The 15,655-nt window shown below is 41.2% G+C and overlaps 1 protein-coding gene across 1 annotated transcript in view; it reads right to left on the bottom strand.

Annotated features, from left to right (window-relative positions):
• The window catches only part of TTYH3 (tweety family member 3), a 184,931-nt gene that overhangs the window by 15,299 nt on the left and 153,977 nt on the right, over window positions 1-15,655 (bottom strand). The window contains exons 9-13 of the mRNA XM_072597702.1: window positions 14,762-14,854; window positions 14,255-14,347; window positions 10,812-10,948; window positions 1,768-1,944; window positions 181-256 (exon numbers count right to left, since the gene is read on the bottom strand). Of these exons, the coding sequence (XP_072453803.1) occupies window positions 181-256; window positions 1,768-1,944; window positions 10,812-10,948; window positions 14,255-14,347; window positions 14,762-14,854 (576 nt within the window). The remainder of the gene's footprint in view (window positions 1-180; window positions 257-1,767; window positions 1,945-10,811; window positions 10,949-14,254; window positions 14,348-14,761; window positions 14,855-15,655) is intronic.

Here is a 15,655-nt window from a genome sequence, read left to right as displayed (position 1 = left end):
TCCATCATGGAGGCCTCCACGTGCAGCCTGGATGGAAGCCTTGTGTTGGCCACTATGTAGAACCTTGGGTACAAATGAGAGGGAACACACAGCTAGTGCTCCCCAGGGTTTAGGTGTGCCAGAGGCTCCGGCCCATGGCTCTGCTCTGCCTCTTAATGCTCTGGGTAGAGTTAGACTTACTGAAGGTGGTGGGGATTCTCGGCCAATCAGAGGGGTGTTCTCACATCGGGGGTTCTGGAAATTTGCATTCTGGCTCCTGTGGAAAAGGGCAAGAAGGTGAACTTGTGAGAGTTAACCATGGCCGTGCAGGACCTTTGGGGGATTCCTCCTTCCCATTCCCCATAACCATGGCAAAAATACTAGTTCTATTACTTCCTTGGGTACTTAGGATCCTGCTTCACAGGAAACAGCTATTTTTTGTAACCCCACCCCCCAAAACATATTTTTACTGATATCTTTTATTTTTAAATTTCTCTCCCTCTTCCCTCTCAGAGATTCATATCTTACAACAAAAACAATTAAAGAAAAAAGGGGGAAACGTCAGAAAAGCCTATATTTTGAAAAAAAAAATCTAACATTCTACATAAGGGTCCACACTGGTGTATTCACTCCCCAGCACCTCTGCAAGGAGCGAAGGGAAGGACCTTCTATCTTTTCTTTGGGACCAAGCCTGTCCTTTGCAATGTAGCAATATTCATTTTGGATTTTTTGTGGGGGTCATTTTTGCCACCTGGGCTGCTGGAGTCTTGACCCTGCTTAGTTCATTATATTTTGTGAAGCTTTTCAATAACACATTTGGAACAAACTGTACTGTCCAAGTTGGAGGAGGATAGGGGGAGGCAGGTCCTGTCCCCTCCCAATTGAACCACCAGTGATGACCAGACTCTTAGCACAGTCCTATTCCTTCACCAGCTTCTAACAACAATAACTCTCATTGGTACAGCAATTCACAGTTGATGCTGTGTCTTCTTTTAACTGTGAGATAGGTAACTCATGGGTCACTATCCCCATTTAAATATGAGGAAATTGGGGTTCAGAGGGTGTGTTGACTTAATGATGGTCACACTGCTAGTAAGGTGGAGAACCTGGATTGAAATCCAGGTCTTTGGGGTCCAAATCTTAAGCATTCTTTCTCTCTCTCTCTGTCTCTCTCTGTCTCTCTGTCTCTCTGTCTCTCTGTCTCTCTCTCTCTGTCTCTCTCTCTCTCTCTCTCTCTCTCTCTCTCTCTCTCTCTCTCTCCCCTTCTCCCCCTCCTCTATCCCCCCCCATTCCAACCCTTTTATTGATAGCATTTGTTTAACATCACCTTCAAATCCCAATATGTCCTTCTCTTATCATTCTTTAAGCATGCTGCTTATTAGAGCTAGAAGAGACTTTAGGAGTCACTTAATCCTCCCCTTCACATAGTACAGGTGAGCCAGAAACAGAACCAGGTCTTTGGTCTCAATATTCAGCTCTTTCAAGGTCCCATTTTAACGTACATTCAGGGAGTAACAAGGCACGCCATGCATGTTGTTAACAGGCAGGTAGGTGGTACTTCCAATATTTCACTAGCTGTCTGACTCCAAGCTACAGTACCTCCCCCAGAGAACTATTTACAATAAGGAAATATGCCCAGCACTTTGCAAACCTGAAAGAACTATCTAAACATCAGGCATTGAGTTCCAAGTTAGAAGAAGGGAGGATTATTGGCTCAGAGGACTATGCTACCTCACACCCCAAACTCTGGTTATGGGGGATGGGGAGCGCTCTGCCCCATCAACTCACATGTACTCCGTGACAGGGGCATTGCTGACTGTGTGTGCTGCCGCGGGGATGCTGGTCTCACTACCATAGCTGCTCCCACAGCTGTACAAACTGGGCATGTGTACTCGATAGAGGTTGTCATGGGTCTGCCTGGTTCCTGGAGCTGTAGACTCTTCCTCCCCGTCATCATCAGCAGCCCTAGAGGAGCAAAGCAGAGTGAGTGAGGAGATGGATGGTCAGAAAGTAATCGAAAACAATCCATTGAGCTTCTACTAGGTAACAGTCACCATGCTAGGCAATGGAGATAGAAAGATAGTCGCTCTATTCAAGAAACTTACATTCTTTTGGGAGATACAACATGTAAATACAACAGCATATGTATTCAAGATATGTACATAATAAATTCAAGGTAATTACGGTATTTCTAGTTATTTCATGTTTGAAAGCATTTTCTCAATTTATAAAAAAAACATTTTAGAGCAGGTGTCAAATTCCTGCTTCCTTCCCTCTCTCCCCAACACTCCTGAATTCAGCCTGTACCAGATTAAAATGTAATTGAAAGATGTTTAACAAGATAAATAAAAATATGATAAAACATAGATAATGTCAATTTCTGGTTTTCTAAGTCAATGTGTAGCCAGCAGGGATCTCTTTCTATTTTAGTTTGATACCACTGCTTTAAAGAACAGTCCCCAAATCAAAGAAATATGCCAGCTTTTGGGAAACCTAGAAGCTAGTCCAACTTGAGCAAATCACGTCCCCTTCCTCAGACTAGGTTGCCTTACATCTGAAGTGGACTAAATGGTCTCTAAGATCTCTTCCAACTTTGACATTCTCCAGCCTGGATCTAGGCTCATTCAGAACATGGAAGTAAGGTAGATATTACATCAAATATCTTCTCTGTTTCTACCTCTCCACACCCTCATCTCCCACACATTCCCACCATTCCTTTCTGATTCCATGTCCATAAATTCTGAAATTCCTTTATCTGATTATAAGCTTTTATAATTTCACCTCTCTATCTATCATCTTTTAACACTCTTTCTCTTCATCATGACCTCTACTCTAAACATCCCTCAATTCTTCCCCTACACTGGCTACACTTGCCTATCGTGACCCTTCGGTGAACCATTTCGACTCTTATTTAAGTCCCTTGCCCCCTTCTCACTCATCATGCTTTGCTAAGTCCCAGCCTTGGATTACTCCCAAAACCCTCTGCCTTCACTTTCATTCTTGTGCTGCCAAATGAAGACAAGAAAATCATGAAACCATGTTGACTGGGTCCTCTGGAAATTTATGTTACACAATCTCAAATGGGCCCTCACTGCAGCAAGGCAATTGTTTTCCATGTTACTAATCAATTCTCCATACCACTCATCATAGCAGCTATTCCAAACCTCTTCATCCCTCCTCAAATTTCTCATAGAATTCACACAATCTTTCAATTGAAAATCTTGACTCACATCTCACTGGAAAAACTTGGCTCACTCCTACCTTCTAGCTCATTTCACATCACCCATATGTCTTCTCCCATTATTTCCTTTGGACATCTCACATGAAGAGGTAGCCCTTTTTCTTACCAAGGTAAACTTTTCTGTGTTTACAATGACCCCATTCTATCCTGTCTCCATTAGCAGATGTCTCTATTTCTACTCTCTCACTAACCTTCAATTTTCCCCTGTCTACTTCTCTACTGCCTTAAAACACACCCATGTCTCTCCTCAACCTCAAAAAACCATTACTTGATCCATTTCTAGCTATCATTTTATATCACCTCTCTTTCAAGGCTAAACTCTTTGAGAAGGCCATCTAAAAATGGTGCCTAAATGTAATGATTCAAGACAGTTCTGAAGGACTTATGAAAAAGGCTATCCATCTTTGGAGAATGAACTGATGGAGTCTGAATGCAGATAATTTTTCTTTACATTCCTTATTCTTCTTGTTTTTTTTAAACTGTGTTTTCTTTCACAACATGATTAATGTGGAATTATGTTTCGCAAGACTGCACATGTATAACTTATATGAAATTGCCTGCCTTTTCAATGAGAGGGGGAGGGGAGGGAAGGAAGGAAGGAGAGAATCTGGAACTCAAATTTTTTTCTTAATTAATATTTTATCTTTTCCAATAACATGTAAAAATAATTTCAGCATTTTTTTCAAATTTTGAGTTCCAAATTCTCTCCCTCTTTCCCCTACTCCTCCCCTTATTAAGAAGGCAAGCAACTAGACATAGATTAAAGAAATGCAGTCACAAAAAACACATTTTCATCTAAGTCATTCTATGAAAGACAAAAAGAAAGTAAAGAAAAAGTATCTCTGATCTGCATTCAGACTCTACTAGTTCTTTCTCTGGAGATGGACAACATCTTTCATCAAAAGTCCCACAGTCTTGAAGTCTTGAATCATTGTACTGCTGAGAATAGCTAAGTTGTTCATAGTAGATCATCATACAATATCGTTGTTACTGTGTACAATGTTCTCCTGGTTCTGCTCATTTCACTTTGCATCAGTTTTCATGTAAATCTTTTCATGTTTTTCTCAGAGCATCCTGCTCATCATTTCTTAAAGTACAATAGTATTCCATCACAATCATATACCACTTGTTCAAACATTCCTCAATTGATAGATATCTCCTCAATTTTCAATCTTTTGCCATCGCTATAATATAATATTATATAACATAATATAAAATATATATTTTTTTTGTACATTTAGGTCCTTTTCCTTTTTTGTTGTTTATCTCTTTGAGATACAGACCTAGTAGTGACATTACTTAGTCAAATGGTGTGCATGGTTTTATAGCTCTTTGGGCATAGCTCTAAATTGCTCTCCAGAATGGCTGAATCAGTATACAATTTCACCAATAGTGCATTAGTTTTAATTTTCTCATATCCTCTCCAATATTGATCATTGCCCTTTTCTATTAACCAATCTAACAGGTGTGAGGTAGTAGCTCAGAGTTGTTTTAATTTGCATTTCTTTCATCAATAACTAAAAAAAAACTTAAATGAGTGTTAAAAATTATTTTACATGTAAATAGGAGGAAAACAAAATATTAAATTAAATTAAAATTGCTGCCTCCCATGTATAATCTATATCAAATTTCTTGCATTTTCAATGAGGGTGGAAGAGGAGACAGAGAAAAAGAGTTTGGAACTCCAAAAATTTTTTAAATGAATGTTAAAAACTTTTACATGTAATTGGGGAAAAAATAAATTATTAAATTTAAAATTCATGCCTCCACTTCCTCTCCTTTTATTCTCGTCTAAACTCTGCAATCTAGCTTCCAAATTCACCATTCAACTGAAATTGCTCTCTCCAAAGTTACCCAAGGTCTCTCCTTTCTCATACTTCTTTACCTCTCTACTGCTGAAAATGATGCCAATCACCCTCTTCTCAATATTCTTTTCTCCCTGAGTTGTTGAGACCCTGCTTCTCTCCTGGCTTTATGCTACCTGGTTCACCTCTCCTTCTCAGTTTACTTGTTAGATCTTCACCCAGGGTTCTACCCTAGACTGTCTTCCTCCTCTACACTATCTTGGCTTGGTGATCTCCTCAAGCTCTCATTGATTCAATTATCATCTCTATGCAGATGATGCTCAGATCTCTTTATTTAGCCCTAACCTCTCTTCAGACCTCCAGCCTTCCATCACCAAGACTGGATACCTAACATTGGAGGTCCTGTAGATATCTTAAACTCAATACATACAAAATGGAATTAATTATCTGCTCCCCCAATATCTTCCCCTCTTCCTCACTTCCCTATTACGTGGAGGGTACTTCTCTCTTCACAGGCTTCCAGGCTCACAAATTAAAGGGAAGGGAAGAAAATAAGCATTTATATAGCATCACTATATGTACCAGCCATTATGCTAACTACTTCATAAACACTATCGCATTTGATCCTCACAACAACCCTGCAAGGTAGATGTTCTTATTATACCCATTTTATAGTTGGGGAAACTGAGGCAAACTAAAGTTGAGCAACTTGCCCAGGATCCCACAACTACTTAAATATCTGAGGTCAAATCTGAATTCAGGTTTTCCTGACTTCTGAGTTCAAATCTGGCCTCAGACATTTACTAGCTGTGGGACCCTGGGAAAGCCACTTCACCTCTATCTGCCTCAGTTTCCTCATCTGTAAAACCAGTTAATAATAGCACCTATCTCTCAGGGTGATAGGTAAGTGGCAAAGTGGGTAAAGTACCAAGCCTGGAGTCAGGAAAACTCATCTTCCTGAGTTAAAATTGGCCCCAGACACTTACTGGCTATGTGACCCTGGGCAAGTCACTTAACCCTGTTTGCCTCACTTTCCTCATCTAGAAAATGAGCTGGAGAAGGAAATGGCAAACCACTCCAGAATCTTTTCCAAGAAACCCCACAATGGGGTTGCAAAGAGCCAGACATCACTGAAACAATATTTCCTGACTCCAGGCTCAGTGCTCTAATCCACTGTGCCACTTAACTGTCATCATCATCATGATAGCTAACATTTATATAGTGCCTACTATGTGCCAAGCACTGAGTTAGGTACTACCTTGTGCCTCAAAGATCATCCTCAACTTTTCACTCACATTTACCCCAAACATCCATTCTCTTTCCAATTCGCCTTTTACAGCATCACTCTTAGATAGCCGGTTCTCTCTCTCATGGCAGTGCCCACACCTAAGCCTTTACTAGTTCACACCTGCTGGTCTCCTGCCTGTATTCTTTCCCCACTCCAGTCTATCCCCCATTCATCTGCAGCACAGATCTGATCATGTCACTTTCTTATTCAATAAACTCCAGGGGCTCCCTTCAAAATAAAGAAAAAATATCCTGTTTTGCTTTTAAAGACCTTCCCATTCTGTTCCCTTCCTACCTTTCTAGCTTCCTGTACTTCACTCCTCTCCACATCCTGTACAATTCAGTCATACTGGCCTCCCTGCATATAACATTCTCTCTCCCTATTCTATGTGTTTTAACTGATTGTCCTCCATCCCTGGAATGCTCCCTTTCCTCATCTCCACCTTCTTTCCTTCCTTCCTTCCTTCCTCTCTCCCTCCCTCCCTCCCTCCCTTCTGTCTACTCAATCTCTACCTGCTCCAGGAAGCTTTCCCTGCTCTTCTTCCCACACAACTGATACCTTCTCTCTGAGATGACCTCGAATTTACTGTGCATATACCTTGTATGTACAAGGCTGTTGGTATATTGTCTCCGGTCTTTGGACGTGCAAGCAGTGACTGCTTTCACTTGGCACAGTGCCTCAAACATAGCAAGCAAATGCTGCCTGGCAAACTTTCTCAAGAGCTCTCTCTCCATTGGATTTGCCCCTGACTGTGTATATCCTTCCCATGTCTCTTTCCATCCGACATACAACCAAGAACAGTCATAGATACTTGGAGCAGATAAGAAGGCTAAGAGAGAGCCTGGGAGGAAAGCTGCTTCTTTTATCCATGTACAGTTCTGATCAGATAACAGGAGCTTATCTGGAGGCCTTACTCCCATCCACTCAACCCCCTTCCTTCCCGTTGACAACTAGAGCCTTTCATCTTGCCTGTGTGTTTTTTTAAAAAAACTAGTATGACAAAAATATTTACCCCAGCTCTTCCTGGGAATAAGGCAGTCACCACAAAGGTACCTGAGCAAACCAACAAGTCCACGTCATGGCCTTCAGATCATTTCTTCTCCCTCCCATATTCAGACAGTAAAAAGGTCAGGTCATCCCACAGTGTCTCTAGAGTAAGCCTCATATTTTGACCAAAAAAGGGGTGGGGAACCTGTAGCCTCCTGGACCAAGGCCATCTGTCCTAGACTGAGCGTGCTGTAGAAAACACACAAAATTCATAGCGAGGGACCCTGGGTTTGAGTCTTGACTTACTAACTGGCTCTGTGACCATGAGACATCATCCTACTTACTCTCAGACGTAAAAATGAGAATGCCACCTGCCTTGCCTATCCTATGAATTGTTAGGAGGATCAGATGAGATAATTAAACAATATTTAGCCCTTGCTATGAACCAGATACCTTGATAAGCCATGGTAATACTAAATAAAAGCCCTTACCCTTATGGGGAGAGACAGCAGGTACACAAATAAGCACAGCAGCTACAAATACGTGTGTGTGTATACACATATATTCTCTATATATTTTCATTTACGTATACGTATATATATGTATGTTCATGTATACATTCAACACATCCAAAATAGAATCTATTATCTACGTGGTGCAGTGGATAAAGGGCAGGACCTGAAGTCGGGAAGACCCAAGTTCAAATCCCACCTCAGGCACTTGCCGCCTGTGCGACCCTGGGTAAATCACTTAACTTCTATTTGCCTTGTTTGTAAAATGGGGATAATAATATCCCAGGACTTGAAGGGTTATTGTGAGGCTCAAATGAGATATTAATTATGAAGCACTTAGCACCGTGACTGGCATACAGCAAGTGCTATATAAATGCCAACTGTCATTATTATTTTCCCCATAGTCCAATACATGATCATTTTCTTTGGAGGAGGGGGAAGTAGAAAAAGTCTCATGCAGGTGGCGGCACATGAGCTGATGTTTGAAGATTCTAAGAGTTTGATGAGGTGACATATATTTAAACCTCATCCATTTGCTTAAGGTCTTCTCAATAAGGGGCGGGCACAGAGGGAGGGAATTTAGAACTCAAATTTTTAAAAAACAAATGTTAAAAATGGTTTTTACTTATAGTTGGAAGGGAAAAGATATTAAATTAAAAAAGAAAAGAAAAAGAATCTGAGGTGAGAAAAGAAGGCATTCAAGGCATGGAAGACAGCCTAGGCAAAGGGATGGGAGAAGGAATGTCGTATGTGAAAGACAGCAAGAAGGCCGGTCAATTGGGGCAGGGGGAGTCACGTAAAATAAGCCTGAAAAAGTAGATTGGAGCCAATTTGCAGAGGGCTTTAAATGCCAGGAAGTTACTGGAATTAATTAAGCTGAAGTCAATAATATGGTCAGATAATGTGCTTTAAGAATATCACTTTGCCTTCCACATCCAGAGAAAGAACTATGGAACTGGATCGCAGAATGAAGCAGATCATTTTCTTTTATATTATGTTTTGTTTGGTTTTATGGTTTCTCCCATTCATTTTAATTCTTCTATGCAACATGACTAAGTTGAAAATGTATTTAACAGGAATGTATATGTAGAACCTACATAAGATGTACACCATCTCAGGGAGGGAGTGAGGAGGGAGGCGGGAAGGAGGAGGAGGGAGGGAAAAAAAATCTAAGCTATATGAAAGTGATTGTAGAACGCTGAAAACAAATAAAATAACTGAATAAAAAAATAACAAAAAAGAATATCACTTTGGCCACTGTTAAAGAGATGAACCAGGAGGGAAAAGACTTGAGGCAGTGAGTTCAATTATGAGGATACTGCAACAGTTCAGAAAGCAGGTTATGAGGGCCTGAACTAGGGTGGGAGCTACATGAGTGGAGGGAAGGAGATGGATGTGAGATGTTGTCAAGGAAGAACTGATGAGCCTCAGTAAATAACTGAACATGTGAGATCAGTGATGGGAAAGATGATAGCACCCTTGACAGAGAGAAGTTTGGTAGAAGGGAAGGTTGCAGGGGTGGGGGAGATCAGCTCCATTTTGGACTTGTCTAAGATGCCAATAGGAGATCCAATTTGAAATGTAAAAATTCTTCAAATACTAAAGAGTGCAATAAAAATTACTACTATTTTTCATCAACAGGTATATTTCCCATGTTATATTCTAATTTGCCAGGAGGTGGCAGGCAAGATCCAACAATGTTGGGTTAATGTTTTAGTACCTGGGTTCCCAAAAGCAATCTTTGAATCTTAAAGAGTTTGAAAGGGTTTTAATAGTGATTTAATTGTTGTAGGGAAACTCCCTCTATTAATGTAATTTGGTACTATCTTCAACTTATAGTCTTACAGAGTTGTCTGGAGCATTGAGAAGTAAAGTAACTTAGTCCAGGCTAACATTCAGCAGTTTCCAGAGGTGAGACTTGAAACCCAGATCTTACAGATAGTAAGCCCAGGGCTCTATTCCACCATGTAATCTTAAAGGGTGACTTAGATCCCTTCCTGGATGCATGACTCTTCTATATAATATCCTTAAATGAGGAAACCATAGTTCGAACATCTGGGGTGTCAGGGAGCTTACTACCATACTGACACAACTCATTCCATTTGGGGGCAATTTTCTAAGATTTAAAATATCTTCCGTATATTGAACCAGAATCTATCCACACTGTGCCTTCAACTCATCTGTCCTATTTCTGTCCAAATCAAAATAAGTCCAATTCCCTCTTTCCCATAAGCAAGACTTTGAATATCTGAAGACAGAAATCATAACCTTCTCACTATTAGTTCATTTAAATTAATTTTCATTCAGCTAAGACTGGACTAACTTCCCATTTTTCTTCCTCTTGAAATAGGGAAAAACAGGAAGCTACCTCTTTCTCCTCCCACATTCATGCCATCCAATTCTATTTGCTTCTGAGGAAGTCAGTATTTTGGCTGTCTCTTCCTATGGAGTGGTGTCTCAGGGTCGTCTCCACTTTCCAGCCCCCAATTCCATCTCTGCTTAACTGAATTTGTCTTTTAAAAATCTATTTGAGGGTGTATTTATTAATATCTGTTCTTGCTAGGTTCATCTCTGAGTCCTATGGATTAGTGTCACTCCTTAGGGCCCTAGAGGACATCTACAGTCTAACTTAATCAATAAGCATTGAATACTAAAGGGATTCTACTTAATTGAACACTAACTGAGCATTAATTAAGGCACTATGTGCCTGGCACTGTGCTAAATGGTGAGGATGTAAAGAAAGACAAAAGACAGTCCCTGTCCTCAAGGAGGGCTCACAATCTAATCGGAGAAACAACATGAAAACCAAATATAAGTATGTGCAAACAAGCTATTTATAAGGCAAGTACAGAATAAATCAACAGAAGGAAGGCACTAGAATTAAGAGGGTTGGGAAAGGTTTTCTGTAGAAGGTGAGATTTTACCTCCAAATAACAGAAGTGCCCATCCCTCAGCACAGGCCTTCCCCTGTGTTAACCTCCAGGTCTCCCCTCTCTTACCTTTTCTGCTGCCAAGTATGAGGAACGCTGCACACAATAGAGCTGAACATGAGGGCCGTGACAAAAGAGAAAAGCACCAGGTAGATGAGACCCTCTACTCCATCGTAGCAGAAGCCTGTCAGAGCCTGAACGTAATCCTAAAGAGAGGCAGAATCAAATAAAGCTTAGTTCAGCTGAAACATCTTTTCTCTAAAACCAATGGATCTCAAGTGTCTAAGACTCATGTTGGTCCACAGCACCTCTTGACATTTCTTTGTTTCTTAGTCTTGTGTAACTAATCTCATCTGGAATCACTTTCAAGGCCATATTTGTTATGGCTCTTCTGTTGTTGAGTCATACCCAACTCCTCATGAGTCCACAGTTTTCTTCGCAAAGATACTGGAGTGGTTTGCCATTTCCTTCTCCAGCAAAATAAGGCAAACAGAGGTTAAGTGACTGGCTCAGGGTCACACAGCTAGTAACTGTCTGAAGTCACATTTGAACTCAGGTCTTACTGATTCCAGGCTATCCACTGAGCAACTTAGGTGACTCCTTCGAAGTCATATGGGTTGCATCAAATCCATTGCCTTTAAGTGGTACTTGTGGTAGCTGTGACTCTGAGCAAATTCAAACAAGAAAGGGACACGGGAACAGCTGTTGGCAACATTCTAGGGATTGTGGAGAAAGGCACTTCTGAAAGAGGAGAACAGTAACAGGAAATTAACTTCTCTGGCATTGGAGTAATAGCAAAGTGTTGGATTTAGAGTCAAAGAACTCAGATTAAAAGCTCCAGCTCTGCCACTAAACTATTTGTTTGACCTTGGGCTTCTCTTCCTCCTCTGTAAAAATGGGGTAGCTAGGTGGGCAAATAGGTACAGTACTGGGTTTGGAATCAGGAAGACTCATCTTCATGGGTTCAAATCCAGGTTCAGATACTTACTAGCTGTGTGACCCTGGGCAGGTCACTTAACCCTGTTTGCCTCTGTTTCCTCATCTGTAAAATGAGCTGAACAAGGAAATGGCAAACCACTTCAGTATCTTTGCCAAGAGAATCCCAAAATGGGGTCACAGGAAGTCAGACACAACTGAAATGACTGAACAACAAAAATTTAGATGGACTTTAGGGTCCTTAGCTCTGAGCTACTATGATCTTGTGGGTCTCTCCAACAGCTCACAGACCAAGACCGAAGCATGCTCAAATAAAACATGTGCATGGCATGAATCTGTTACTTTAAATGTGGCTTTAGGGGAACCCAATCCAGAGCTGGATCAGAAATCTTCACATTCTAAAAACATAGCAGCAGAGAACATCATACCAATTTATGAATCCTTCCAAGTTTTTCTAGGCCTTTGCTCATGTTATTTCTCTTGACTGAGCTGTCTTTCTCTCTTCTCTTGTTATTAAAATTTTATCCATAGGGGTAGCTAGATGGCACAGTGGATACAGGGCAGGACTTGGAGTCAGGAAGACCAAGTTCAAATCCAGCCTCAACATGTACTAGGTATGTGAACCTGGGCAAGTCACGTACCTTCATTTGCCTCAGTTTCTTCGTCTATCAAATGAGTTAAAGAAGGAAATGTCAAATCACTCCAATATCTTTGCCAAGAAAACCCCAATTGGGTCATGGAGAGTCAGAAATGACTGAAAACGAATGAAGCAACATCCATAATGTAAAGGCTGGGCCAAGTCCCACCTTTTCCATGAAGCCTTCTCTGACCAGTCCACCTCATAGGCATCTCAAAGCATCTCAGAGTCAGAAGGGATCTCATAAGGATATCATAGTAGAAAAAAAATATTGGACTTGGAGTCAAGTAATCTGGGTTTGAAACACAGACACTTACTAGTTGTCTGATCCTGGACAAGGCACAACCTCTTAGATCCTCAGTTTCCTTATCTGTAAAAGGAGATGATACACTACCAACCTCTATAAATCTTCAAGTGCTAAATGGGTTTAGTTTTTTATTTGGATTTTATTTGGATAAATACCTGTGATTTAATTGATAGAGAGAACTCCCAATAAGGAAACTCTTTTTACCAATGCAGATCAACACTTTATAGGAGTCTTGTAGTCTTAGCTGCCTGGAGAAGTAAGAGATAAATGACCTGCCTAGAATAACAGCTTGTATGTGTCAGAGGCAAGACTGGAACCTGGGTCTTCTGGACTTTCAAGGTTGGTTTTCTGTCTACTACTATGCCACACATACCACTTCGAATGTGAATTATCATTATCATCTTCATCCAGTTGGGCCAAAAATCATTTTTAAATCCTGCCCAAAATGGTCATTGAGCCTATGTTTGAAGTTCTCTGTTGACAGGGAACTCATTAACTCCTGAGGCGGCCACTCTTCTTCTAGGCAACCATTAGGGGCGTTTGAGTAGCTGTGTGCCCTGAATTTTCATGGTACTTACAGTCTGAACTACAAATCTAATCCAAGGGGCTTTAACTTAAAAAGGATGAGGGAGAGAGATGACTGACTGACTGTGTATATCCTTTAGGAGTTAGTTATCACAGAGAGTAAAGACAAGAAGGAAGAAGAAACTGCAGAAGTTCACAGGAGACAAAATCCAACAAAGAAGCCAGGAGTAAAAAGCCACAGCTTTAAATATTTATATAGAATGCTCAAAGTTGGGTAGCTGGGTGGTGCAGTGGATGGAGCACTGGGCCTGGAGTCAGGAAGACTCATCTTTGTGAGTTCAGATCCAGCCTCAGATACTTACTAGCTGTCTGCCGTCCAGCCGCCCCGTACGGTCAACTAGCAAATGTCATTTCCCTCTTTCAAGTTCAGTTTTATCATTTGCAAAAGGACACTAACACCACCACTAATCCCAGAGGACTGCTGTGAGAATCTAACGAGATAACAAAGGTAAATGCACTTTTCAAAGTACAAAGCATTCCATAAATGTGTTTGTTGTGGAAAATATCAATAGTAATATTCTTCTATAAAGTAGGTTAATGGAAAGAGCAGTGGACCAAAAACGCACAGAACGTAATTCTAGTCTTAACTCCGCCATTGGCATAGTCTGTATATAGTCACTTCTCCTTTGGGTTTCAGTTTCCCCACCTGTAAAATGAGGAAGTTGTGGGTCATAGTTTGCCCATCCCAATCTAGATGGTCTCTAGGGTTCATTCTAGTTTTAAGGTTCTTTAATTAAAGAATTCCATAATTCCAGACCCCAAATATACTAGCCAGGACTCCAGCCAGCCATTCTTGAGCCAATGTGGCAGGTTTATGTTCCAGAACCTTTTGACCATTTCTCTTCTCGCTTCCCATCTGGTACTTACTGCCACCCCTAACCCCAAATCTTTGGGGCTTAAGACGTTCAAAATGCTTTCAAATGAACCAACAAGGACCCAAAGAAAATGGTCTACAACTTTGCTTTTTGTCTCTCCAGCCACACTTTCTCCCCTATATGTGACACCCAGGTTCCAGCCTGGTAAGAGTCTTCTTTAATGGACACTCACCAGATGCAGGCTGCGGCAATCCACCAAGGCAGTCAAATGCTGTAGATTGATCTCTGTAGAATTCAGAACTTCCTGGATGCGTATCAGATAATCCTGGAAATAACAAGGCAAGAGGAATAAAATACAACCACCTTTAGACCCAAAGGGTATGCTCCGGATCTATTGCTTGTGGGTGATGAGACTGGAATGAATTCCTCCCCCTGCCCCCCTAGTGGTGGGAATGGGTTATAATTCATCTATCCACACCCTCTCACCCAGACTTCCTTAAGGTCAATGAAGAGGTGAGCTGTCCAAGACAAGGAATGAAGTTGATGGCCACAGAACAGGATGACGTTAACTAGCTGATGAAACCCTAACCGTGGCTTCATCAGCATTGTGCTCTAACTGCTAAATAAACTAAGCACCAAAAAGTGACCATTCAAAACAGAGTGGAGGTTGGGGGAAGGAATTTACCCCCTGCTTAGGAGCAGGTTTTAAGAAACCCTGGGACCTTTTCCCAACTCTTACCTTGGAGGTGGGGTATTCTCTAAGCGCAGACCTCAAGAGCTCCAGAACTTCATCTTGCATTTCCACCAGGGCTTTGTGACTCCCAGACAGCTTCTGCTCAACACAAATGTGGCCAGCTCAGTCCCCAAAGGGAGAAGGGGCTGACTTTAACCCCTTCCCAACCACCTCCTCATGCCTTAGCTGAAAGACCTTTCCACAAAGGGAAGGAGAAACCTCTTCATGGTCAATGCCCTAAGTCTTTTACCACCTACCCGGGATCTGCTCACATCCTGCACCGTGGGATTGCATCTCCCAAAACATCCCTCAGAGGAGGAGCAGAAGATTTGATGTGGTAGTGCACCTCTGCCTAGCTAATGCCTTTGCCATCAGTCTTTCCCTGTCCTTCTTGAACTTAACCAGCTGCCAACTAATCATTTCTCAGAAAATAATAAAGGCCGTGGAAAAAACACCGAACTAGGAGTCAGATACTCTGCCACTTTAATAATGATAACAATAATAATGATAGACAGCTGTATTAGAACATGAAGCCTGAAATTGGGAAGACCTGAGTTCAAATTTGACCTCAGCCCTTTACTAGCTGTGTGACCCTTGGCAAGTGACTTAACCTCTGCCTCTCAGTTTCTTTACCTGTAAAATAGGGGTAGTAATAGCACCCGTCTTGAAGGGTTGTTACAAGGATCCAATGAGATAATATTTATAAAGTACTTAGCACAGTGCATTGCACATAGTAGTTATTGTATAAATATTAGCTATAAAAATAGGATTACAAAGTGCTATCTATCTGTGTTATCTCATTGATCCTCACAACAGCCCTGAGAGGTGGGTGCTATGATTATCCTCATTTTACTGATGAGGAAACTGAAGCAGGCAGAAGTTAATTGACTTGTCCAGGGT

Source organism: Notamacropus eugenii, chromosome 3, assembly GCF_028372415.1.
Source record: "Notamacropus eugenii isolate mMacEug1 chromosome 3, mMacEug1.pri_v2, whole genome shotgun sequence".
Taxonomy (NCBI): domain Eukaryota; kingdom Metazoa; phylum Chordata; class Mammalia; order Diprotodontia; family Macropodidae; genus Notamacropus; species Notamacropus eugenii.
The sequence above is the reverse complement of the archived record's forward strand: the minus strand, read 5'-3'. Positions and strand labels throughout refer to the sequence as shown.